The sequence below is a fragment of the Odocoileus virginianus genome, chromosome 17 (genome assembly GCF_023699985.2).
Source record: "Odocoileus virginianus isolate 20LAN1187 ecotype Illinois chromosome 17, Ovbor_1.2, whole genome shotgun sequence".
NCBI lineage: Eukaryota > Metazoa > Chordata > Mammalia > Artiodactyla > Cervidae > Odocoileus > Odocoileus virginianus.
Window position 1 is genome coordinate 47,001,308 of NC_069690.1, and position 24,953 is coordinate 47,026,260.

At 54.8% G+C, this 24,953-nt stretch overlaps 2 protein-coding genes across 6 annotated transcripts; one reads left to right on the forward strand and one right to left on the reverse strand.

The window, feature by feature from the left end:
• Positions 1-109: 109 nt before the first annotated feature.
• On the reverse strand, positions 110-10,911 carry ARL16 (ARF like GTPase 16). 3 transcript variants are annotated; one of them, XM_020906427.2, is made up of 5 exons: positions 10,724-10,830; positions 10,496-10,554; positions 9,922-10,035; positions 9,231-9,346; positions 110-9,070 (listed from the first exon to the last, which is right to left on the reverse strand). In XM_020906427.2, exons 1-5 carry the CDS (start codon positions 10,782-10,784, stop codon positions 8,899-8,901), a joined length of 522 nt encoding a protein of 173 aa, XP_020762086.1. In that variant the 5' UTR covers positions 10,785-10,830; the 3' UTR covers positions 110-8,898. The 3 variants fall into 3 exon arrangements, with proteins under 3 accessions (XP_020762086.1, XP_020762102.1, XP_070335825.1); XM_020906443.2 differs by lacking the exons at positions 10,496-10,554; positions 10,724-10,830 and adding an exon at positions 10,839-10,911; XM_070479724.1 differs by lacking the exon at positions 10,724-10,830 and having other exon boundaries at positions 10,496-10,671.
• A 92-nt stretch (positions 10,912-11,003) lies between these two features.
• HGS (hepatocyte growth factor-regulated tyrosine kinase substrate) lies at positions 11,004-24,070 on the forward strand. Of its 3 annotated transcripts, none has more exons than XM_020906385.2 (22): positions 11,004-11,130; positions 12,567-12,651; positions 12,973-13,048; positions 13,424-13,516; positions 15,115-15,238; positions 16,355-16,407; positions 16,801-16,869; positions 17,493-17,617; positions 18,547-18,625; positions 18,692-18,790; positions 18,879-18,974; positions 19,561-19,599; positions 19,677-19,817; positions 19,912-19,971; positions 20,442-20,649; positions 21,045-21,217; positions 21,296-21,436; positions 21,519-21,696; positions 22,353-22,486; positions 22,562-22,681; positions 22,863-22,952; positions 23,386-24,070. In XM_020906385.2, exons 1-22 carry the CDS (start codon positions 11,094-11,096, stop codon positions 23,494-23,496), a joined length of 2,331 nt encoding a protein of 776 aa, XP_020762044.1. In that variant the 5' UTR covers positions 11,004-11,093; the 3' UTR covers positions 23,497-24,070. The 3 variants fall into 3 exon arrangements, with proteins under 3 accessions (XP_020762044.1, XP_020762054.1, XP_020762036.1); XM_020906377.2 differs by having other exon boundaries at positions 11,005-11,130; positions 20,439-20,649; XM_020906395.2 differs by lacking the exon at positions 19,912-19,971 and having other exon boundaries at positions 20,439-20,649.
• Positions 24,071-24,953: the final 883 nt, after the last annotated feature.

The window sequence follows — 24,953 nt, forward strand, 5'->3', positions numbered from 1 at the left end:
GAACAGAGCCCAGATTCGGGTCACCTCTAGAGACAGAACCCAGGTAGGATCAGCCATCAGGACATCCAGCCTGGGTTAAGGGTGTTGACTCTGAGCATGAAATAAGATCTTTGGCCAAAATGAGTTTATTGGAATCAGAATTTCAGTTCAGAACAAGCAAATTGTGTGGCAAGTTGGAGGAGACAAAGGGAAGGTCGGCTTTTACTCGGTTTTAGGAGGAATTAATGCTTTTGAACTGTGGTGTTGGAGAAGCCTCTTGAGAGTCCCTTGAACTTCAAGGAGATCAAACCACTCAATCCTAAAGGAAATCAGTCCTGAATATTCATTAGAAGGACTGATGCTGAAGCTGAAGCTCCAATACTTTGGCCACCTTATGAGAAGAACTGACTTATTTAGAAAAGACCCTGATTCTGGGGAAGATTGAAGGCAGGAAGAGAAGGGGACGACAGAGGGTGAGATGGTTGGATGGCCTCACCAACTCGATGGACATGACTTTGAGGAAGCTCCTGAAGTTGGTGATGGGCAGGGAAGCCTGGTATGCTGCAGTCCATGGGGTCGCAAAGAATCGGACATGACTGAGCAACTGAACTGAACTGAACTGAGGGGGAAATTAGGGGGCTCTGGTTTTCCATTGACTGCAATGAGTAGCATATTTCTGAGTCAGAGAAAATCTTCCTTCCTGCTGGGTCTGTGAGCTGTGGTACTGAGGGACGCATGCGTGAGAGCCTTCCCTTCAGAGCTTCCCGACCCCATTCTGATTGAGCTTTTCTTTGCTCGTTTCCACATTCCCCCCTCCCTTTTGATCTGGGTCTTTCCTTGAGACCATTACTGATCAGTTTTAGTGGAATTGTGTTTTGTCCCTCAATCGCAGGACCTTGCGTGGACATCATGTGCCACGTCAGAGGGAAAGTGCATAGTGATAGAAACTGAGTGAGGCCACGTTAGAGTAGTAAGGAAAGTAGAAGGAGAAACTCAGCCATTTTCCCTCTTGAAATCGTATCTTGTGAAGAAGATAGGAGCATCAGCAGCATCTCAAGGCACTGAGTCAATGTCATTCTATTTAGTGTGCATTTCTGCAGGGGGTTGACAAGCAACATGTACAAAGTTTTAAAATAGGGAATTCCTGGTGGTTGAGTGGTTAGGACTCTGCACTTTCCCTGCCGAGAGCCCAAGTTCAATCCCTAGTTGGGAAACTAAGATCATGCAAGCTATGCAGCATGGGGGAAAAAAAACAAAAAACAAAAACTATGCAAAGCAGAATGCAGAAGTAATAATGTGACAGCTAGCTTGTATGAGGGTTTTAAACCATGACCCAGGACCTGAAGGTAGCTGAATAAATCAAAGGGCCAAGGAGAGTCAGGTGAAATTTGTGCTTGTTCCCTCATCTTGTGTAATTGAGTTTCTCCTTCTCCAAAAGTGTTTATCCAAGTAGTAGTAGTAGTATTTGCTATCGGACAAATGCTTCCTTATTCATTAAGTATGAAATCAAAGTCTATGTAGCTGTCTAAAATTACTTTAGGTGATGAGTCGAGTGATAGTTTTTGGGCTGCACAATTTGTGATTATGTGCTCATTGACACTTGCTCTGACCTAAGGAGGTTTTGATGAGAACTGGCCAAATGGCACAGACTTGTATAGCACTTGACCAATCAAGTGGGTTCCTCAATCTCTATGAAGTTCAAAAAGTGTTCCTTTCCAATGGTATCCGAGCCACAGAGGAGGCAGTGGCCTGGCTGTGTAGAAAAGCTTCAGTCCAATGAAGAAACATGCAAATCATCGTTGCTGTTTGGTCGTTAAGTCGTGTCTGACTCTCTGCAGCCTCATGGACTGCAGCCCCCAGGCTTCTCTGTCCATGCGATTTCCTGGGCAAGAATACTGGAGTGGGTTGCCATTTCCTTCTCCAGAGGGTCTTCCCAACCAAGGGATGGAACCCGCGTCTCCAGCATAGGCAGGGTCCTTCACCACTGAGTCACCGGGGAAGCCCTGCAATCGTTACCAAGAATTTCCCCCATGAGATAGTGGGCAGCTCTGTGAAATCCACTTGCCAAACCTTGAATGGTCTGTCAGGCAACTTGGAGCGTCTGGGAGGGAGCCATGTGGACAGTTTTCTGGATTGCGTTTTTGGAATGTGACACCAACCCTGGATCTAACATCTTCCCACATAATGCTGTGTGATATTTGCCTGATATCGTCTGCTGAGAATTCATTACTTGGGAAAGCAACACTGAAGACTGCACACTGGTGTTCAGATTCACAATATCCAGCACTTTAAACAGTGTGTTCACCTGCCCCCTCACTTTATCACCACCAGTCTGGTGTAAGGGCATGACCTGTTCACTCCTGTTGGAAGAGCACTGAGTGTTGTGGGTTCAGTATCTTTTTTTCTTGATTTGCTGAGGTTTGTTGGAGACCTCCACAATTGGGAATCGAGCTCTGAGGCAGGGACTGTTCAATAGTACTGGGGTTGAGCATTGAGAATGTAGCTCCAGTATAGAAATTCATTCCCAGTCTGGAGAGTTGTTTCTCTGAAGCAATTAAGAGGGAGACTTGGAAAAACTGATTTCCTGGAAACCCATCACTGAGAGGTGGGAGGACCCTAGAAAGATGGATTGGGTGACTGAAGATGCCCAGAGCGCTTTGGTTTCTCTAAGCCTTTCTTTCAGTGTCCTGGCTTCTTACAATAATGATGAAGGCTGGGAGGACTTTGCTTAGGGGACTCTTATCTGTTGAACTGAAATATTAAGGATTTTAATGTTTGCTTTTTTTTCTTAGTAGAATCACCTAGGGTACAGGCTAATCGGTTTGCCAAGTTAACTACATCTTCAGAGGACAGTTTCCCATTCTGTCCTAGTTCTCTTAACCAACAAAGTCCTGGTTTGGCCTGTTAATGAACAGAGTTGAAGGCCACCCTAGTGAATTTGTTATCCATAGGGAGACCAGCATTCTCCTGAAAACAACCTGGAATCGACTTGTGATTGTGTGATTTATGTATAATATACATTTGGTCTTCATCCTCATTTCTGGCACAGAACTCCTAAAACTCTTGGAATTTTCTGATTAAAGCAACAAAGATGTCTCTTGTTAGGTGAATGAGTTGGGTTTTGGACCCCACCTAAACATCGGGGCTGGCTGCCAAGAGAACCAGCATGATTAGAGGGTTAGAACTTTTCAGTGCCCATTACCTCCAACTGCCCAAACTCCAGGGAGGGGAGAGGGCCTGGAAGTTGAATTAGTGATTCAATCAATTATAAAACCCAAAGGGCAGAGTTTAGAGAACTTTCAGGTCGATGAACATGGCAACGTAGGGAGTGTTCACTGGAGGGGGCATGGGAACTCTGCCCTTTCCCCATACCTTGTTCTGGGGCTCTCTTCCATCTGGCGGAATCATTTTCTTTTATAACCAGTGATCTGGTAAGTAAACTGTGTCTCTGAGTTCTGTGAGCCACTCTAGCATATTTGTTGAACCTGAGGAGGGTGGTCCTGGGAACCTGATTTATAGCCTAGCTGTCGGTCAAGAGCAGAGGTAACCTGGGCTTGCAATTGGCTTCTGAGGGCAGTTGTGCAGTCTTGCACCTCATCTTATAAAAACAGAAGGCATATAACTGCCCTTCGGGACATGCTAAATGGGAACCAGTAAGGGTGGCTGAAAAAAGACCGATGCTGGGAAAGATTGAAGGCAGAAGGGGACGACAGAGGATGAGATGGTTGGATGGCATCACTGACTCAATGGATATGAGTTTGAGTAAACTCTGGGAGTTGGTGATGGACAGGGAGGCCTGGTGTGCTGCAGTCCATGGGGTCGCAAAGAGTTGGACATGACTGAGCAACTGAACTGAACTGAAGGGTGGCTGAACCCAGTGTGGGGTAGAAGCTGCGGTGCCATGGTGACCCTGTGTGGAGGGCAAGAGCCTGTGAGCACCCACCTAGCAGCAGCTGCTGGGACTTTGGATGGGAGAACTTCCACCTGAGGGGGGTTTACCACCTTGCCACCTGACAGTAACTGAAGCTGCCCCAGTGACTGAAGGATATAAAGTGATCTTAAGCTCCAATAGCTGTGATGTCTAGGCCGATGTCAGAGAAACACTCTAATGCAGGTGGCAGTGCCCAGAAGGGTTCCATATTAACATGGAAGTGGAAATGGTTTACAGCAGACCAAGCTGCCTGCAGAACGCAAGGAGATGCAGGAAGCCTCTTTTCACCCGGGGTGGACTCTGGAACCACATGAGGAGGTGCTGGAGTCTACTTGGGAGTCACTTGGACAGTGCCCTACAAACTGCTCTCAACTGACCAACAAAGAGCTGTTCACTTTGTGAATGGCAGTTTCAAGTTGAATGGACAGCATTTTGTTTGGAAAGCTTCTATGTAAAGACCAGCAAATGGAGACTGATTGAAAAAGGTTAAAAAGGACCAGCTTGTTTGGGCTAAATTACATGCATTTTTCCTAGCACTGATGAAGAACTGAGTTGTCGAAGCCCCCAGGTTTGAATTTTTACTGACTGGGATAGTGGCCAATGGCCTGGTCATATGGTCAGGCAGGAGGGCAGTGGCCTATTTAAGGATGTCCATTTGGGGCACAGTCCCATGGAAATCAATGGTGACCATTTGAGGGGTGTGTTAGAGTTGGACATGTTGGTGCCTATCAGAAGAACCCCTTTCCAGGTTTGGAAGGTGACTGGAACAAAGATATCCCCATGTGCTCCCGTGAGATGACTACCTGGGTCCATGAAATCTGTGGACATGGGCACTGTAGCAACACTGAGATGGGCTGAATGTAGACAAATAGGCAGGCCTCATTTTATTATGCTTCACAGATAACTTTTTTTTAACAAATTGAAGGTGTGTGACAACTGTATCAAGCAAGTCTATAGGTGTCATTTTTCCAAAAGCATTTGCTCTTCATGTCTGTCTATCACATTTTGGCAATTTTCACAGTATTTCAAACTTAACACACTGGGGAACTAAAATATTTGTGTGGCTGACTTTATTATGATACTTGCTTGTGGTGGTCTAGAACTGGAATACACAGCATCCGCGCCCTCTGAGGTCTAAAATGCTGATAACAATTGTTCTGTCTGCCAACGTGAGACACTGAGACCATGGAAGTTCATGTGCCAGGTGCACTGGTGGGCAGGCCCTGAGCAAAGGGGGCAGGTCAGACTGATGCCAGAAGCCCAGGGCTACAAGGGGTTCTGACATGAAGAGATGCCAACTCTGGACTGTGCTTTGCCGCCCTGGTGGTAGATGCAAATGCTCAGAATACTATGAAATCATGACAGAAGATTTTGCACCAGTTTGGGCAGCTGACCATCACTTCTTTAGACCAAGGAACTCACTGTAATGTCCACCAATGGATAGATATTATTCTAGATGTTTCTGTGAAGGTGTTTTTTAGATGCGATTAGCATTTACATCAGTAGACTTTATGCATAAAGCAGATTACCTTCCATAATACAGGTGGACTTCAGTTAAGACCTTAATAATAGAAGACTGACCTCACCCGCACAAAGAAGGCTCTGCCAGCAGACGGCCTTCGGACGATAAACATACCATCAACCTGCTTCACCAGCCTGCTGCCCATCCTGCCAATTGTGGACTTGCCAGCCTCCACAATGACATGAGCTAGTTCTTTAAAGTAAATGTCATTCTCTCTTTCTCCTGTCCTCTATGTTTGTATTAATAGATACACATAGATGCTGGATCACAGCCCCCACCCCCAGCTGTACTATCCAAAATATTTACAGAGTATCCACTGGTGGCCAGACTGTCCCAGTTAAGAACTACTGTGTATGTAAATCTTTTCTGTTTCTTGCTGCTAGTTTGTGGTCTGCTTCATCTATGTCTTATACATTTCTTGACAGTTTACTCCTGAATATTAAAAACCATCACTTTGTGAATGAAAGTCACGATTCATTAAATTGTCTAACTTTACTGATATTTAAAAAATATTTTATTTTACTCATTTTTAACAGGTGGGCAACTGAATTATCTTAAACATATTGTCATATATTTATATTTCATACAAGTATAATATATACAAAAAATATATTAATGATGGCACTAGTGTTCCAGGCCTGCTCTTCGCATGGCAGCCAGGAGGAGGCCTTTGCTATGGTCCTTGGCTGATACCTGGGGGACTCTTGTCCACTTGCCCACCCACCCCCCCAGCCAGTCTGGGAATGAGGACAGCAGATGGCAGATCAGCACTTTTGAGAACTCAATACTGACTGCAGGGAGCCCTGTGGCATCCACATGGACTCGGAGGGTCCAGGGTCCATTGCATCGATAAGCTCTGTAGGTGATTCTGAGAAAGCAGAGTGGGGAGAACACTGAGAATGGATGGGCTCCTCCGATGGCCAACCTTGGGGGGTGGTGTTGGGGCCTAGTGGAACCCCAGCATTCAGAAGCTCACCCTGCAATCTGGGTGAGTGGGGAGTGTGCACAGGAGGCACATTCTCCAGGGAGAATGACCAGCCCCTCACCAGATTCTCAGGTTCCAGACAGCAGAACAGCTCAGAACCTTGCTCCATCCCAGAAGGGAAGATGGGTTCTGAGCGGCCAGCATGCCTTCCTGGGTCACAGTCACAGAATGGTCCCCAGTGGGGCTCCAAACCTCCACCGCGCCCATGTTCAGGTGTTATGAACACTGCAAAGCACTCTTCTATGGCCTCAGACTGACTCGGTCAGCCAGCGGCTCCCTCCAAAACCAGCTATTCTCTCCTCCAGGACTTGGGAAGGCTGTCTTTAAGATTCTTCAGGATGGCTTGCCCAACCCCAGGGCCTCTTCATGGAATTTACTCCATCTGAGAGCTGCTTCTCAGAGCAACTGGGGAAACAGAAGCAGGCTGAGGATGTAGGTCAACTTGGAGCCCAGACCCCTCAGCCCACTCTCCTGGAGTGTTGTACTGAGCCCCCTGCCTGGGCCTCTGGGCCTGGACATCTGGCCCTAGGATCAGAGTGGGTGAGGCCAAGGCACAACCACCTGGGTGGCCAAGGCAGGCCAGTGTGAACTGTTCTTGCCCTAGAGAAAGCCCAGGGTGTTAGGGCCTTGGGTCCCCACAAGGCTAAAGGGGGCCATGCAGGCCTTCCAAAGGCCCTTGGAGCCCAATGAGCTAGACCACCAGCTAAGACAGAGGAAGGTATTGTAGGAAACTCACAACCACACTCAAAAGCAGAGGATTTCTTACCAGACTGCAGCAGGTTTAGTAGCGGCCCCAAAGGTATGCCCAAGTTGTAACCCCCAGAACCTACAAAGAGGACCTGATTTGGAGAAACAATTTTTGTACATGTGACTGTGGATTTTGAGATGAGCTCAGTCTGGATTAACGTGGGCCCTTGTTTGGGCTCAGCTGCTCAGTTGTGTCGACTCTTTGTGACCCCATGGGCTGTAGCCTGCTAGGCTCCTCTCTCCATAGACTTTTCCAGGCAACAATACTGGAGTGGGTTGCCATTTCTTACTCCAGAGGATCATCCTGACCCAGGGATCAAACCTGTGTCTCTTGCAATTCTGATTCTTTACCACTGTTACATCCTCATAAGAAGAAAAGATCATGTGAAGACAGAGGCAGAGAATGTCCCTGGTGGTACAGTGGGTAAGACTCTGCCTGTCTATGTGGGGAACATGGATTCAATCCCTGGTCCGGGAAGATGCCACATGCCATGGAGCAACTAAGGCCGAGTTCAACAACTAAACCCTAGAAGCCTGCACCCTAGACCCCGTGCTCTGCAACAAGAGAAAAGTCAAAGTATTAGTCACTCAGTCATGTCCAACTCTTTGGGACCTGATGGACTGCAGCCCCCAGGCTCCTCTATCCATGGAATTCTCCAGGCAAGAATACTGGAGTGGGTTGCCATTCTTTTCTCCAGGGGATCTTCCCAACTCAAGGATTGAACCCAGGTCTCCTGTATTACAGGGAGATTCTTTACCGTCTGAGCCACCAGGGAAGCCCAGAACAAGAAGCCCATGCGCTGCAAGGCAGAGGAGCCCCAGCTCTCTGCAACTAGAGAAAGCCCTCACGCAGCAACAAAGACCCAGCGCAACCAAAAAAATAAATAATAAAAGACAAAAAAAGACAGGGTCAGGGATTCAAGTCCTGCAAGCCACAAGCCAAGGACACCACACAGCAACCACAGCAAGGAATGGATTCTCCCTTGGAGTCTCCAAAATGCTCACCCCTGCTGATACCTCAATTTCAGACTTCTGGCTTCCAGTCCTATGACTGTTAGGTTTATGTTGCTGCAAGCCACCGTTTATAGTGATTCATTACAGGGGCCCTAGGATACAGATGCACCAAGCAATAGATGTAGGTGTTTCTACAAGCTCTCTTAGCTGAGAGAACACAGCAGGCCATGGGGGAACTGTGGCCTGAGGGTCTGGCCAAGAGCTCACCAGCACCTCCCATACCCCATCAGAGCCCCTCTCTACCCTGGCCTACCTGTGGGGCCCCTGACCACTGAGGCACCTCTGGGTAGTAAATGTTTACTGTTTCTAACCCAAAGCCTGGTTTTTCCTACCACACTGACTCATGTAGCTGGCATTGTCTGTGAGGTATCCCACCATTAGGGTACCAGAAACTTTACAGGTTAGAGCTTGTATTACAGTTGGGAGAGCAGATCTCCTGGGGAGAGGGGAACAATTCCCCTAAAGCCATCCCAGAATGGTACAGGACACAAGCCACCTGGCAGGCCTCTCCTCCTCTCCCAACCCTGGAGCCAGAGAGCAGATATCAGAAGTTTTTGTAACCTGGGTGACTTGTTTATCCATCACTGCAACCCAGCACAGAACCCCGTCTTCCAGGGCTTAGCCTGCTTTTATAAAAAGCAACAGACGGCCAGTGGCCAAGCAGTGCCACCTCTGCCTTCTTGCCGCAGAGCAGGCCGGCCATGCTTCTCCATCCTGCAGTCAACCATTGGTTCTGTGGGTGTCCTGGAGCCAGCGCAGCACATCTGACAAACCAGTGCCTTTCCGGGCACTAATTTCTACGGTGGTGATGCTCTGCTTGGCACAAGCAATGAGGTCCGGGAGCCTGATTAACGACTTCATCTCTTCTATGGTCATGTAACAGGGCAGGTCACTGGAGTGAAAGCAGCATGTATCAGAGCAGGCTGCCAGAAGCCCATCCTAGCCATCACTGTACCCCTCCCACCCCGCAATGAGCCACCCTCTTGGCTATCCTCTATAGGAGCTCCACCCTGGGGCACACCTGCACTCCCGCTCCCCTCTCAGACACGTACATTTTATTGAAGAGAATCAGAACTGATGCTTCTGCAAGTTCTTCTGCCGATAGGAGACCCAGGAGCTGCACACACGATGCCGAGAGCTGGGTGGGGTTAGAGGCATCCACCATGAACTGGAAAGAAGTGAATGGAGATTAGGGCCCCCCTGGGATGAAATACCATCCTTGCCAAATCTCTATTCACATCACAAGCCTGGCTCAGGAAGAGCAAGGAAGGCTTCAGGAAAAGCAGAGGGGAGCGAGCTATGCAAGAATCACCAGTGTTATTTGTTTCCACCTACACGGAAGTCACTCTACTGTGCAGCCATTACTTTTACAAAGAAGTGTCCCAGAATTTGGGGCATAGATCTTGCCAGGATGGGATGAACCAGGGCGTACACAATTAAAACATAAAACATACAAACATATCCAGAACAATAAGACAGTGAGTGGATGACACAGTTATCTGCACAGAAGAAATACTGTCTTCAGCAACCCTTCGGTGAGGTTTCACGTTTGCCTGGGAGCAGCAGCATTAGGGAGCAGCTGGAGTCCTAGAAGGAAGCAATTCTGGCCTGGGCCATGTTTCCTTGACTAGCATAGCTGCCTGCGAGCCCAAGTTCTATCCCACACAAAGTGAAACTGGGGACTAGACAACCCTACAATGGGGACTTTCTTCCCCAAAGGAAGGGCAAAAGACTAGGACCTACCAGGAGAGAATGACAGTTTCCATAGTAACTGGACCAGATGGGGCCCATGCAGCCCCCCAGCTCCCGGATGGTGATCTTTTTTTGAGCCACAATGTCCGTTAAGTTGGTACCCACCTGTGGAAAAAACCGGGATGTAGAGACCACCACAAGCGATTTCCCACGGGCAGCTCCTGGAGAGCAATGTGCCCAGCCCTTTACACTGCGACCTATCCACCAACATAAGTCTTCTCAAGTGTTTAGGCTCTAAGGTAGAACCCACAAGGGAGGAGGTCTAAAGATGCTCCCCGGGGTGCAGGACCCACAGGGCTGGCTGTGGCCGGGGGGACCAACACCTACCAGAGGGATTCGCCCTGTGCGGGGAGCAGCAAACTCTGACCAGTGGTGAGGGGCAGGCGGCTCCGGATGCCCTGCGACTCTGTCCCGGCGGAGCCAGGCTCACCGCGATGACACCCACCACCTCCCGAAAGGTGTCTTGAACACACCCACCAGTCAGACCCCAGCTTCCCTTTAAAGGAACCCAAAGCTCTGCTAATCGCAAGGGGATCCGCTTCTCCTAAACCTGCAGGACGCCTACCGTGGGCCGCGTCAGGGGCGGATCGCCCAGGTCGTCCTTCCCATCCCGGGAGCTCAGCTGTGCGAGGTAGTCAAGGACTCTTGAGTGGGGCCAAAGAGGGCGCGCCGGCCGGGCCCTGCCCCCCGCCCGAACGCCCCAGACGAACCCCGCTCCGCTCGCCATCGGCAACCCTCGGATCCCCACGCCCCTCCGGACCCCCTTTCCCCCCCTCCCAGCGCGGAAGGATAGTCTGCAGGCGTTTCACCAACATCGTCTTCCCCACCCCCGTGGCCCCCAATAGGAGACACATCCCGCTTTCCGCTCCACTCAACACCCTTAGCTCCGTGAGACACGCAAGGCCCACCCTCAGCTCCGCTCTCATTGGATAGACTCCGCCGCCGGGCATCTCATTGGCTCCCTACTCTAACCGTCTCAGTAGGCGCGGTCTAATCGGCGCCCAGCGTCCGGAGCGAGCGGAAAGACCCACCTCCCCACGGCTCGCGGGCTGGCCGGCGACGTGCGCGTGCGCGCGTCTGAGAGGCAGGCGGAAGCGGAAGTCGGGGGCGCGCCGGCCAGCAGTGGGGTTCGCCGCGGCGTCAGGTTGGGGTACCGGGTCGCCATGGGGCGCGGCAGTGGCACCTTCGAGCGTCTCCTAGGTAACGCGGCCCCCGCTCCCCGGTGGGAAAGACCTCCGCCCCCAGTGCTCCCGGGCGACCGCCGCGCGACTCCGGTCCTGGGCGGGCGGGCGCGAAGGCGACGTAAGGCCCGGCGGTCCTGGGCGCAGGGCCTGGAGCCGACCGATTGAGTGAGGGTCCGCGCAGGAGACCGGCCAGGAGCTTGGGGAAGTAACTACCAGCGTCTGGCCAAGCGGGCCTCACGTCCTGAGTCACGAGAATGGATGACTCAGTGAAATAGTAAAGTCTCAGTAGACCCTCTCTCCCCGCCAAAAACCTTGGTTACGTGGGATTTGGGAATTCTGACCCATAGGTGGGCCTCAAAGGGTGGAGCCAGCAGTGTCCTCCCTGGGACCTGCCAGCTCTTTGGAGCGCTGCTTCCCCAGGGATCCAGACTCGCGCCGTATGTCCCACCACTGAGCTCCGGGAAGAAGCGCCGGGGCTAAGAAGGCGTTTCCTCTGTTGGGGTGGATAACTGATCTTTCTGAACCTCCTGGAGGTCACGGGTTTTAGGAAGGAAAATCAATGTTTATGAACAAGCTCACTATCCTTTAGGAAACTGTTCTGTATTTGGGACAGGCGCCCTAGGTAGTGGAACGATCAGCCTGAACCTGGCCTCCTTTTTCCTCAAATGTGATTTCGGAGGGACCTCAGATGAGGCCTCTTCGTTGCTCATTGAATTATCTGGGCTGAGGAACTCAGCTCAGGTGATCGTTCAGCCCTTCAGCGATCAAATCAGGAGTCACTGTCAGATCCTTTTTGATCTTCTGTACGATTCCAGGGACCACGGTCCTGACTGAATTGGGAGAGCAGCCCCTGAGCCGCTCATCTGTGTCTGAGGCCACAGTGACGTAGACTAGAGGTGGTCGTTGGAGAGTCCTCCTTGGCAGGTCAGCCCTGTCTGCACTCCACAAAGCACTTGAGGCAGACGACCGGGGTCTCTGCTGTATGTCTTTCCAGCAGTACCACAGCTGAGAGCTAAACAGGCTAAGCTTCTGAAAACCAGGGACTCTGAGGGGTGAGGCAGTAGAGCTTAGTGTTGAATTCTGGCTCCACCCCAGCAAGCTATGTGATTTCAGGCCCAGTGACTTTACCTCTCTTCACTTTTCACCTAGTTTCTTTGTCCGCAGAGAGGGTGGAAATATTCCCTACTTCTTAAGGTTGTGTGAGAGTTGAGTGAGTTTGTGTAAAGTGTTTGGAACAGCACTTATGTGTAAAAAGCCCACAATGTCTTTCAGGAAGGACAGTGCTTTTCACGATTATTGTCAGGTGTCAGGAGGATGGTCACATAGTTTTCCGTTTGGTCCAGATGTCTAAAATGGGAAGGGGACAGTTCCTTCTGCTTGTTGCTGAGCTGGGGGGCCAGCTAGGGGATCACACACAGGATGAGCCCTTGTAATGGTGCGTTTCTGCCTTAGACAAAGCGACCAGCCAGCTTCTTCTGGAGACTGACTGGGAGTCCATCCTCCAGATCTGTGACCTGATCCGCCAAGGGGACACGCAGTAAGTGCTCCCTTAGAAGCAGTGGGGTGGCCACACCGTGGACTGGGGTTGCTTCCCATTCCAGGATCCTGCCCGGATGAAAGCTGAGCACGTTAGACTGCGACGGAGGACTGTGTGGTCTGTGTACTAGGGCTTTTGAGATCTCGGGACAGTTAAAGGACTTTCTCTGTACAGTGTGGGAGTATCTGGTTATCTGGAAGTTTGCCTAGGGGGTCTCAAGGACCAAATGGCCAATGGGCTTTTCCTCAGTCTTAGGAGCTGTTTTCTTCTTTTTTTTTTTTTCCCTCTGTTTGCTTTTACCAATGCCTTTTTTTCTGTCAGGGCAAAATATGCAGTGAGTTCCATCAAGAAGAAAGTTAACGACAAGAATCCTCACGTGGCCTTGTACGCCCTGGAGGTAATCAGACCCTGTGCTCCAGTTGGTCCTGGTTGGGGTGGCAGCGATGGGCACACTGCCAACAGTGGAGGCACCAGGGACAGAGGCCTGGGCTGGGCCGGGAGCAGCGCTTCCACTCTTCCGCCTGAGGCTGACATGTGTAGGCCCTGAGGTTGACTGCAGTGTCTGTCCTTGGTGATAAAACACGGAGTTAAAAGGAGCGGGTGTAGCCCTGGCTGCTGCTTGCACTGGAGACTGCTCTGTTGGCTTTCCTGCCTAGCTGGGTGGTCTGAGGGCCCTGTTGAGGTCCACCTTCTTGTGAGGAAGGGGAATTCCAGGAGGGGGAGTTCCTGCCCTGACCAGCAGCTTAAGTCTTCCCCTCCCTGGGGTCTGCAGGTCATGGAGTCTGTGGTGAAGAATTGCGGCCAGACAGTCCATGATGAGGTGGCGAACAAGCAGACCATGGAGGAACTGAAGGAGCTGCTGAAGGTGGGCGCTGTGCAGGAAGCAGAGAGGCCTATGCGGGGGTGCACCACCCTGAGGGCTTTTTGGGACTTTGCTGGCACCTGTGTCAGAAATCAGTGCCGAGGGCTGGAGGGCAGGTTTTTGTGATCCCTGCCTGGAGAGGTCAGGCCTTCCCAGAAGCTAGCCAGGGCTGCATCTGGGAGTGCGGAGGAGATCCCACTCCTCCTGCAAGGTGAGGAAAACTTCCTGGGGGGCAGGAGCTGAGTCTTGAAGGGCAGGGGATGCTCACTGAGCAGCAGAGAAGGTGGGGAGGAACAGTGCGTGTGGCCATGGCAGCACATGTGAGTGGAGACCTGGGGTCCCCAGAAGACTTGCATAGAGCAGGGAGGCACATGAGTTTGTTGTGTTTGTGGAGGCAGAGCTGGAGAACAGGAACAGAGAAGGGATGCCAGATCAGTGGGCAGCCCGCCCCCCACCCCGCCCACCAAGGCAGAGGAGGGAAAGTCCTCTAGGGCCTCAAGGGGTCATCTGAGCAGGGCAGGTTCGCTGCCCTGTAGGGATTGTGATGTGGGCAGTGACACCAAGAGGTTGTATGATGTAGAGTGGGGTGGTGCAGCCATTCTTGGGGGTGAAGGGCATCCCACAGAGCTGAGGCTGCCCTAGGTGGCAACTTAGGAGCATAGCTCCGGCACCAACTCCACCGTTACTGTGGCCTAGGCCTGTTGGGCACCTGTGGGCCTCGCAGCCCGGAGCCCATCTGAGGCTGAGCTGACAGTAGGACTTTTCCAAAGCCCTGACTGGAGGCTTGGCCAGCAGCTCCTCAGTCCTGGGTGACAGAGGAAGAATTAGCACCTGACCTCCTTGTGTGGGCATGATCGTGTCCTGTTCACACAGCTCGGGATCTGAGTCCTTGGAGGGCCGGGGCTCCTGGAGCGGGCTCCACTGACTGGACCTAGATTACAAAAAAGAGCAGGAACTCTGGCATGGGAGCTGTGGTGGGTGTCTCCTCGAAGCAACTTTCTCGACCCACTGTCCTGAGCATTGTGTGTGTACATCGTCGAAAGAGCTCTAGAAATGGGATTGGTTGTGCTTTAATCTACTGGAGGTGGTGGCCTTGTATGTGGAGAACTTTCTGGAACCATTCGTCCCACCTGTCTGGGCTGCCTATGACTGGAAGGAGGAAGCTGTCTGACCGTGTGTCTGCACCCTCAGCCCAGGCTCGGTTGGCTATGCCTGTTGGAGGCTGGCCTTAGCCAGCCCCAGAGTGGGTCACAGGCTGAGGGGCTCCCTAGGTGGTCAGGGTCCTGTTGGGCACGGGGTGAGATGGGGAGAGACAGGTGGTGATGGGACAGTAGGGGTGGGAGAGCCTTCACTTGAGGGATTCCCCAGGTTCTCCCAGGTGGTTAGAGACCAGTTGCAGGCTCTGAATCAACAGACAGCATGAATGGATTTGTCTTTGGGGAACGGGGTTCCTTGAGGAGGCCTGGATCTGGGGAGTGGGTCCCTACATGGCCCCGGTGCCCTACTTGGGCTCCTGTTGGGGTCTTGCCAGCTGCTTCCTTGTTCTGAGATATCTCTTTGGCACCTCCATCTCCTCATCTTTCTTCTTCTCTTGCCTACAGAGGCAGGTGGAAGTAAATGTCCGGAACAAGATCCTGTACCTGATTCAGGCCTGGGCACACGCCTTCCGGAACGAGCCCAAGTACAAGGTGGTCCAGGACACGTACCAGATCATGAAGGTGGAAGGTGAGTTATGGGGGTGGGGGCGAGAGGGTCCAGTTCCGGGCTTGGGACACAGTGTCAGGAGTTGGGGGGCTGCCCTGCACCAGGTGGGCCCAAGGGAGGCTGTGCTGGGCGCAGCACTGTGCTCTGAGCGCAGTGGACTTGGAGAGTCTTAAGCGGGGCTGTGGCAGCTGAGACAGGCTTCTTCAGGCCCAGTGTGTGTTCCTCCCTGTTGTTGTGGTACCTGTGGGGAGATGTTGGGGTTCTGGCAAGGAGAGCGGTGGATTCAGGCCACGTTTGGAAGATTTCCTGGTGCTCCCACCAGGTGTGGGTGAGAGGGCAGGCTGGGTCCTCTCCCACCTGTGCTGCACGGCGGGGCCGGGTCTTCTGATCCCAAGGTGAGCCATGGAGTGGGAGCAAGGGCACTGCCTGTTGGTTGCAGGGTGGGCAGGACTGTGCAGACACTGTGTGATGAAGGACCCATCCAGGTCAATAAGCTGGCCTCAGACTCTCAGTTCCTGGACTTCAGACGTGAGAGAGGACATCCAGAGTTTATGGAGGGGATTTCCGGGCAGTCCACTGGTTAAGATTCTGGACTTTCACTGTTGGGGACCCAGATTTGATCTCTGGTTGGGGAACTAAATCCCACAAGTCACACAGCATGGCCAAAAGAAAAAAAATAACCAACAAAGAAAGACTTTTGGGATTCCAACGGATCCATGTCTCAAAAAAAAAAAAAAAAACCTTGGGAACTCCAGTTTAAAAGCTCTGGAAAGTGTGGTTGGCTGGAATGCAGGCCAGGAGCCAGACGAGAGGCCCAGGGAAGACCCGTGAGGCCTTGATGTGGTGGGAGCAAGGCTTGGCTCTGTGTGTGGTCCCCAGGACTGAGCGGCCGTGTGGAGCCACCCCAACTGTGGGGCAGGCCGGCTGAGCTGCGCCCCGAGACACCCTTGTGCAGTGTGAGGTCATTGTGCTTGCTGCCTGGGGCTCTGGGCCTCTTCTGTCTGCTTGGGGAGGCAGACGCCAAGAGCTGGGATGTGACCACTGGAGGCCTCAGGGCTGATGGATAAGAACAGGTGAGGCTGAGGGCCTCACACACCTGGGCAGCGTTCAGCGGTAACAGGGGCCTCCTTTCTCCAGGACACGTCTTCCCAGAGTTCAAGGAGAGCGATGCCATGTTTGCTGCGGAGAGAGTGAGTTCACGGGGTGCTGGGTCCAGGAGTTAGGCTGCTTGCAGGAGGCAGAAGGGAGACCCTGGGATCTGGGCTTGTTGGGAGCAGGTGAGCTGCTAATCGTCCTCAGCATGAGAATGCCCTTGAAGTAGAATATGCAGCTTTGTCTGCAGGTAGAGAAAGGAACCTGGTTGAAGGTGCCTTAGGGCTGTGGTTCCCAGTTAAATACTTCCATGTCTCCGAAGCTGTGGGAAGTCTTGCAGTCAGGTCTTTAGAAAGAAAACCGATTTGGAGGGAGATCCTTCCTCGAGTCACATCTGCAGTGGGTTGGCCGCAGTCCTGTATGCACACCTGTGGAGAGCGGGGGTGGTCAGGGAGGGCAGGGGCGTGTGACCTGACTCTGCCCCTCCCCAGGCCCCCGACTGGGTGGATGCCGAGGAGTGCCACCGGTGCCGGGTACAGTTCGGGGTCATGACCCGCAAGGTGAGTACACCTGCTTCAGGGAGGGCCCCAGCTCCCCACCTGGTCGGGACAGACCCCAAGCCTCCCGCTGTCATCACAAGGCCACTGCGCCCATGCCAGGCCCTTTCTGGACTGGGACCTGGCGGTGTGGGGAATGAGGTCACCTGGGGTCCGAGTCCAGTGGTCAGTGCCCTCAGGCAAAGTTCAGGCAAGGCTGCACTCCTGGGGAATGGAAACACTCCACGCCCAGGGATTTGGGTCTGCATTGCCTCAGCCAGTAGCCCCTTGGCTGAGTCTCAGCTGACTCGGCTTGTCCGGCTTGGACCCTCCCTCTGCTCACTGAAGCTGTGGCCAAGGCTGGGGCCTGGGACATCTGAGCAGACTCCCCAGACTCATTGTCCAGTAAAACTTATTAGGACAGTTTATGCATTCTTTGTGAACTTTTTTTCTTAATTTGACTTCTTTCCTCAAAGTGGAGGCTACAATTGAGAGCTCTTGAGCGTGCCCTGTTCACCCAGGGCCTTTGTGGCCTCCCACCCCAGCCTGGGAGGCCCAGCCTGGCACGTCCTGCAGCGGGCAGTGCTGGGCAGGAGGTGGGCGTAAGGAGTGGCTGACAGGCCTCCCCGACTCACCCCATGTCACAGCACCACTGCCGGGCGTGTGGCCAGATCTTCTGTGGCAAGTGCTCCTCCAAGTATTCCACCATCCCCAAGTTTGGCATCGAGAAGGAGGTGCGGGTGTGTGAGCCCTGCTACGAGCAGCTCAACAAGTGAGTCCCCTGGGACACTGGAGCTAGGGCAGTGCCAGGCAGGGCCCCTAGGTCTGAGTCCTGCTGGCCAGTTGCTTGGGTTTGTCTATAAAGTTTTGGGAGAAGAGATGCAGGAGTTGCCTGGAGACCCCCCACCCTATGACAGTGAATTGCCTCTCTGCAGCCCCATTGACTGCATCACACGTACACATACACACCCCCAGGCCTGTGTGCCCATACCCACCTTGTGTCCTGAACCATCAAGAGTGAGGTGCAGGCACCCTGTCCCTCTCCCTTCAACTCCCGTGTGTGCGCCCCAAGGGGAACTCTTCCCACGAGACTGCTGCTAGCCATCAAACCTGGGCATTTGGCATCAGTGTGGTTAGTCTCTGTTCAGGGTTCCCAAGTTCCAGTAATGTCCTGTGGTGGTTCTGTCCTGTCAGGACCCGCTCGTTGCCTCAGCTTTCTAACCTGGTGAGTTTCAGCCTCTCTGTCTTTTGTGACAGGACATTACTGAGGGGCCTAGGCTGTTTGAGGCACATCTCTGGGTTTGGGTCTGAGGTCTCCTTGTGATAGTCAGGCCCTGTGTGGCTGGCCCAGGAGCCCGTGTCGTCCATCTTCCCAGCCTCAGTGATGGGATCTGATGATCTGGGGAAGGGATATCTGTAGGCCGCTCCACTGGGAGGTCCTTTTTTGTGGAAAGCTGCAGTGTGGAGATGTTTGAGCCCCATTTCCAGGAAGGGGGCTGTCGTTTAGGCCAGTGACTTGCCCAGGGCCCTGCAGCCCAGAGGTGACAACTGGTTTGAAGGTCCAGCTTTTCTCTGGATGTGGTCTGTGGAACCCCCGTCTTCCTTCCCTGGGGGTGTCAGAGGGAGGCCCCAGGCTGTGTCCAAGAACACATGGGGGTGGGATATAGCACCCAGTGACACACGGCATCCTGTCTTCTCCAGAAAAGCGGAGGGAAAAGCGGCCTCGACAACGGAGCTGCCCCCGGAGTACCTGACCAGCCCGCTGTCTCAGCAGTCACAGGTACTGCCCGGGCCTCTGGGGGCGCCTTGACCCTTGGCCCTGCTGACTCTGTCCTGTCATCCTCAGCTGCCCCCCAAAAGGGACGAGACAGCCCTGCAGGAAGAGGAGGAGCTGCAGCTGGCCCTGGCCCTGTCTCAGTCGGAGGCTGAGGAGAAGGAGCGGATGGTGAGCAGGGGGCAGCCTTGCTGAGTCTGGGGGTGCCCGGGAAAGTGTGGAGTGCACCTCGGACACCCTCCTCCTGGTTCTCCTGCAGAGGCAGAAGTCGGCCTATACCGCGTACCCCAAGGCAGAACCCACACCCGTAGCCTCCTCAGCGCCCCCCGCCAGCAGCCTGTATTCTTCGCCTGTGGTGAGCCTGCCCTTCAGCTCAGCCCCAATGGCTTGGACCCCCTTCCTGTGGGGCGGGGGGCAGGCACCTGTGCCTCAGCAGGGATGCTCGAGTCTCCTGGGCAGGGACAGGCAGCCTGGTGCCCACAGGTCTCGGCTCCCTGATCGGGACCCCAGTGGAGCAGAGGACACTGGAAGGGCTGGAGGCCTCACTGTCGAGACCCTGGTGTCTTCCATATCCCCCCGAGTGGGAGGAGGTGGGGACATCTTGGGTCAAAGGTGCTCGTTTTTCTAGCCTCCCTTGAGGCCATCACAGGTCTCTTTGCTGGAGGTGGACCGAGTTTTCTCTGTACAAAGGAGGAAGGTGGCAGGTGGGGCAGAGGTTTAGAAAGACATTTGCAAACCCTGCAGGGCACTGTGGGTGGAGCTAAAAGAAGCCCTGCCAGTTGCCTACCCATCCCTGTGGTCATGGGAGGGCATTCCATCTACGGTTATGGAGCCCCTTGGCGCTCGGACAGGCTTTGGCCAGTCTGCAGGGTCTGCGCTCACGGCTACATCATCCAGGCCTCTCTGGCCTGTGGCCTCTCACATCTACCATGTCTCCCCAGAACTCGTCGGCGCCCCTGGCTGAGGACATCGACCCCGAGGTGAGGATACCCCAAGTGTGGCGCTTTCCCCTCGCTGCCTCCTGGCCCTTGGGAGTGACCCCCTCTTGCCTGTGCAGCTTGCGCGGTACCTGAACCGGAACTACTGGGAGAAGAAGCAGGAGGAGGCTCGGAAGAGCCCCACCCCGTCTGCGCCAGTGCCTCTGACAGAGCCCACGACCCAGCCTGGGGAGGGACACGCAATCCCTGCCAACGTGGAGGTAAGGGGCCACTCTCAGGCTTCCTACTGTGGTCCCTTGGGAGAGGGAAACGAGGATAGACAGAGATGGAGTCTCACTGTCTGGTCCCTTCCAGACTTCCCTCCCGGAGACAGACCCTCAGGCTGTAACTGCAGCCGGAGCTGCCTTTAGTGAGGTAAGTCGTGACTCCCTCCTTGGGCTGGGGGCAGACTCGGCCTCCCAGAGTGCAGAGTGCCAGGCTCACAGTGAGCTCCCAGAGGTGGGTCATTGCTGCTTACAGCTCTCCATTGAATGTCTCTGGGTTGGCTATGGGCCCTGCTCAACTCTTTGCTGTCTACCCCGAACAGGTTGGAATATTCTGGGGCTCTGCACTTTGGTGCCCAGTGGAGTAAGAGGCGAGGGCCAGGACAGCTTTTTCTTGGCCACACTGTGCCTGTGGGCAAAAGTCGAGCCTCCCTGGGCTTCCGTCCTCTCTCGTGAACCAGATGCTGAGGGTGCCTCTTGCAGACCCCCCAGGAGGACCCAGTCAGTCCTGCAGCAAGCTCAGAGCTCAGCATCTGGCTCAGCCAGACAGAGGGACCCTGCCCCAACTCAGGCTGGGGGTATGGGAGGTGCTCAGGCAGATTCCCTGTGCCCCGGCAGCAGTACCAGAATGGGGAGTCTGAGGAGAGCCACGCGCAGTTCCTGAAGGCCCTGCAGAATGCTGTAACCACCTTCGTCAACCGCATGAAGAGCAACCACGTGCGGGGCCGCAGCATCACCAACGACTCGGCCGTGCTGTCCCTCTTCCAGTCCATCAACACCATGCACCCCCAGCTGCTGGAGCTGCTCAACCAGCTGGATGAACGCAGGCGTACGTGCCACGTGCACCCTCCCGGGTGTCCCTCCAGGGCCTCAGGGGCTCCCATCAGGGGCCTGCCACACCCACTAGGGGCAGTGGGTGCCTTCTGGGCCAGGAATCATTGCACCTGGGGTGGTGTGGGCAGGGCTGCCCCGAGGGACCTTGGGCTCTGCATGAGGGAGTCTCAGTGGCAGGTGTCCCGCTGATCACAGCGAGCTGGAGGGAGTGTATATGTGTGTGTACGTGTGCCCATACATGTGCATGCGTGTCCACCTGCCCTGGAGCCCCAATGCCAGCTGCACCCTGTAGACAGGTGCTCAGCTGGGCCCTGCCATTTCCCAAGCCAGGCTGGGCAGCTCCTGTTCCAGCCAATGCCAAGGCCCCCCAGCTCTGCCCCCTCCCCACAGTGTACTACGAGGGACTGCAGGACAAGCTGGCGCAGATCCGTGACGCCCGGGGAGCGCTCAGCGCCCTGCGGGAGGAGCACCGGGAGAAGCTTCGCCGTGCAGCCGAGGAGGCCGAGCGCCAGCGCCAGATCCAGCTGGCCCAGAAGCTGGAGATCATGCGGCAGAAGAAGCAGGTGCGGTGGTGGCTGCCCGGCCCGGCCGTGGGGTGCTGGGGCCAGAGGCGGCCCTGACGCCTGCCTCATGATCCACAGGAGTACCTGGAGGTACAGCGGCAGCTGGCCATCCAGCGCCTGCAGGAGCAGGAGAAGGAGCGGCAGATGCGCCTGGAGCAGCAAAAGCAGACCATCCAGATGCGGGCCCAGATGCCAGCTTTCTCCCTGCCCTATGCCCAGGCATGTGCCTGCCACACACCCCTGTCCCTCGGGGCACCCTGGTGAGAGAGAAGTGCCCTGAAAGCTGTCTCTCTGTCTCCAGCTCCAGGCTGTGCCTGCAGCGGGGGGCGTGCTGTACCAGCCCTCTGGCCCGGCGAGCTTCGCGGGCACCTTCAGCCCAGCCGGCTCGGTGGAGGGCTCGCCCATGCACACCATGTACATGAGTCAGCCGGCCCCGGCCGCCAGTGGCCCCTACCCCAGCATCCCAGCAGCCGCGGCAGGTAACGGAGTGGGGTGGGGCGGGAGGGTGGGGGCCCAACAGCCAAGACGAACCCCAAATCACTACCCTTTCCTTTTTTATTGTTATTTTGGTGTGATCTCAAACTTAGAAAACAGTCGGCAGAGCAGTACACAGCATTTTTCAGATTCACTCTCTCTCCCCCTACTCACCGTCTCTTCTGACCCAATTTAGGGGGAGTGGCGGGTGTGACACCCCTTACTACTAGAGGCTTCAGTGCATTTGCTAAACCAGGATGCTGCCCAGGGCCTGGGGACAGGTGTGACCACATCCACGGCCCGCTTAGCGCTCACACGATCCCAGGGCCTCATTTGTGCCAACAAGAAACCTGTCACCTGTTTAGCTGTCTTCCCTCTTAGAACATTCCTTGGTCTTCCATGGGGTTCTGTGACACTGACTTCCCAAAGACCACTGACCCGTCATCTTGCAGACCACCTCTCACTTGGGCTGTGACTGGTCTTTTGAGAGAGTGATGTTCTGTGGGTCCTTTCTTGTCTCTATTGATTTCACTTACTGTTCTTTTGTGAGAATATGAAACACAAACTTACTTCTGTTAGTCACAAGGAAAAGGGAAGCTCAAACTCCGTCTCCTGCCCCATCCATCCTCAGAGGTCTGAGCTCTCTCCTCTTTGCCTGCAGATCCCAGCATGGTGAGCGCATACATGTACCCAGCAGGGGCGGCTGGTGCGCAGGCAGCTCCACAGGGCCCTGCAGGGCCCACCACCAGCCCAGCCTACTCATCATACCAGCCTACTCCCACGCAGGGCTATCAGGTAGGTGGGGAGGCTGCCCCTTCCCTACAAGGCCCCTGGGCCCAACTGTCTCTCATCGCCCTCTGTCCTCCACAGAACGTGGCCTCCCAGGCCCCACAGAGCCTCCCAGCCATCTCCCAGCCCCCGCAGTCTGGGACGATGGGCTACATGGGGAGCCAGTCAGTGTCCATGGGCTACCAGCCTTACAGCATGCAGGTGAGAGGCTGTCGGGGGGCCTCAGGTGGGAGGAGCAGGGCCCTTGGGGGTGGGAGCGTGCTGGGCAGGCGCCACGCTCTGCTCACCACCCCACGTCCCCTCCACTGCCTCTCCCTGCTGGTTGGCATTTACCTGGTTACAGAGCTGCTTTCTTAGCGTGGGGCTGTTTCATTGTCCACAGAATCTCATGCCGACCCTCCCCGGCCAAGATGCGCCTCTGCCGCCCCCACAGCAACCCTATATCTCAGGGCAGCAGCCCGTGTACCAGCAGGTGAGCCTCTCCTGGGACCACCGTGGGTCATGATAGGGGACAGGCTTCACTGTGGACCCCCCCTCTACAGTGGGGCTGCCCTGGGAAGTGTGGCCGGCGTGGGCCAGGGCTGCTGCTCTTCAGGCACCAGGACAGACATGTAGCAATAACTGTTGGGTGTCAGAGCCGTATGTTTACTTAAAAGCCCAAGGTCCCATCAACTCAGCTCCAGAGACATGAATCTGGAATGCCTGGGGAGTGGAAGCCTATCTCTGCTGGGGACAGGGAGTCCATGATGAGTGGAGGGAGGGAGGAGTCAGGAGCGTGGGCTTGAGGGGCCTAAGTATGGGGACAGGCTGGTTTGTGGAGTGTTCTGGAGAGGAGCTGGTAGAGGATGGGGAGGCTGGGGCCTGGAGAGGGAGGACAGACCACCGGCCCGTGTGTCCCCCCGCAGATGGCGCCCTCCAGCGGCCCTCCTCAGCAGCAGCCCCCAGTCGCCCAGCAGCCCCCGGCACAGGGCCCGCCGGCACAGGGCAGCGAAGCCCAGCTCATCTCGTTTGACTGACCCTGGCTGGGAGCGCCCCATCTAGAGTAACACTACGGTTCTCCATAACCGCCGCCTCCATCTCTAACTAGCGCGTCCTCCCGCCTCGCTCTCCCCCCTCCGCATGGGCGGGGTGGCCCTTCCCTCCAGCCGTCTCCATCTCCGTCCTTGCCTGCCAGCTCCTGGTCCCCCTCAGCCCCATCCTCCTCCCTGTCTCCTTGGGTTGGCGTCTGTCTCCTTTCCCCAGGGCTGGGCCTCGGGGAGGAGGGTGGAAGGGAAGGACCTTCCCTGAGAGGAAGCCCCCAGCCCAGTATGTCGGGTTCTGTGAGGGCTGGCCAGAGTGGGGTCTCCGCCCCACACAGCTCATGCCCTCCCATCCGCACCCGGGAGTCCTTGGGGCCATGGTCTGTGACTAGCGTGAGTGCTCCCCAGAGTTCTCCAGCATGGCCCCCCAGGCTGTCAGCAGGGATGCTCCTGGCCCACAGAGGAAGGGTGGGGCCTGTCTCCAGCTTCTCTGCTTCTGAGCTGCCATCTTATCCAGTGCCCTGAGTAGACGGAATGTAACAGTGATAATAAAAATGTCTTTCAACAAGTATCAGGGTGTCTGCTCAGAGGGAAAGTGCTGGGCAGCTGGTTCAGTTCTGTGTGGTTGTGTGGGTGCCTCCTCACAGGCCAGCTGCCCCTCGCCCCAGGCCTAGTTCCACAGGAGTCTCAACTGGTGCACGCTACTCAGCCTTGAGAGCGATTGTCTTCCCCTCTCCACCCAACTGCCCTGATTCCTGGGAGAGACGTGCGGGGCCTGGGCTCTAGTCTGAGTCTGCACTGTCAGAATTGTAGCCTAGAAGAAAATGTCTATGACAACATGGACTCAGAGCCTCTCACATCCAGGGTTCAGTACATTTCATAAACTTAAGTGTGCAAACCTCTTGGGTGATTCCCCTTGTTAGCTCTTCTATGAAGGAATGCAGTATAGTTTAATGGGCTCAGAGCTAAGGTCAAAAGCACGGCCAGGATCAGAGGTGCTGGGCAAAGGGAAGCACAGCTTTCTTTGACCTGAAGTCAGGACTGTTATCCCCGGGCTCTCAGAAAATCACCTGTGGTATCTAGGACAGAAGGAGAAGGGTGTGTCCCCTGCTGCATTTAAGGAGCAAAGGCCCTAGGACCCAAAGGGCTGGGGACACCCCATGTGCCAGATATTTGGGAGCTGAACTAAGAAGCAAGAGTGCAGAGGATTCGGGCAGCTGAAGACAAGAGTCCAGGCTTACAAATTCTCCCAAGGACCCCATCCTCGACCCCTTCCGGGCTCAATCACAACCCTTAGCAGACGCTGCAAGCAGAGTTTCTAGCTCGCTGCGGGTCTGGTTCAGGTGGAGGGTGGCGGCTTCGCTACTGCGGCGGCCAGAACGGAAGGACCAAATCTGCTCCCGAGCTGGCCTGTAAGGCATCCGTTTAGATACAGAAGGAGACCGAGGAGAAGG

What these genes read in the sequence shown, in the direction of transcription:
- ARL16 (XM_070479724.1), bottom strand. Translation starts at nt 10,657, where the DNA reads ATGGCGAGCGGAGCGGGGTTCGTCTGGGGCGTTCGGGCGGGGGGCAGG. An exon ending in GAAACTGTCATTCTCTCCTG is followed by an intron (nt 9,347 to 9,921) that starts GTAGGTCCTAGT and finishes ACTTCTTTCCAG; the next exon opens with TTCATGGTGGATGCCTCTAA. An exon ending in CTGATTCTCTTCAATAAAAT is followed by an intron (nt 9,071 to 9,230) that starts GTACGTGTCTGA and finishes CTTTCACTCCAG; the next exon opens with TGACCTGCCCTGTTACATGA.
- HGS (XM_020906377.2), top strand. Translation starts at nt 11,094, where the DNA reads ATGGGGCGCGGCAGTGGCACCTTCGAGCGTCTCCTAG. An exon ending in TGGCCTTGTACGCCCTGGAG is followed by an intron (nt 13,049 to 13,423) that starts GTAATCAGACCC and finishes TGGGGTCTGCAG; the next exon opens with GTCATGGAGTCTGTGGTGAA. An exon ending in TCATGCGGCAGAAGAAGCAG is followed by an intron (nt 21,218 to 21,295) that starts GTGCGGTGGTGG and finishes CATGATCCACAG; the next exon opens with GAGTACCTGGAGGTACAGCG.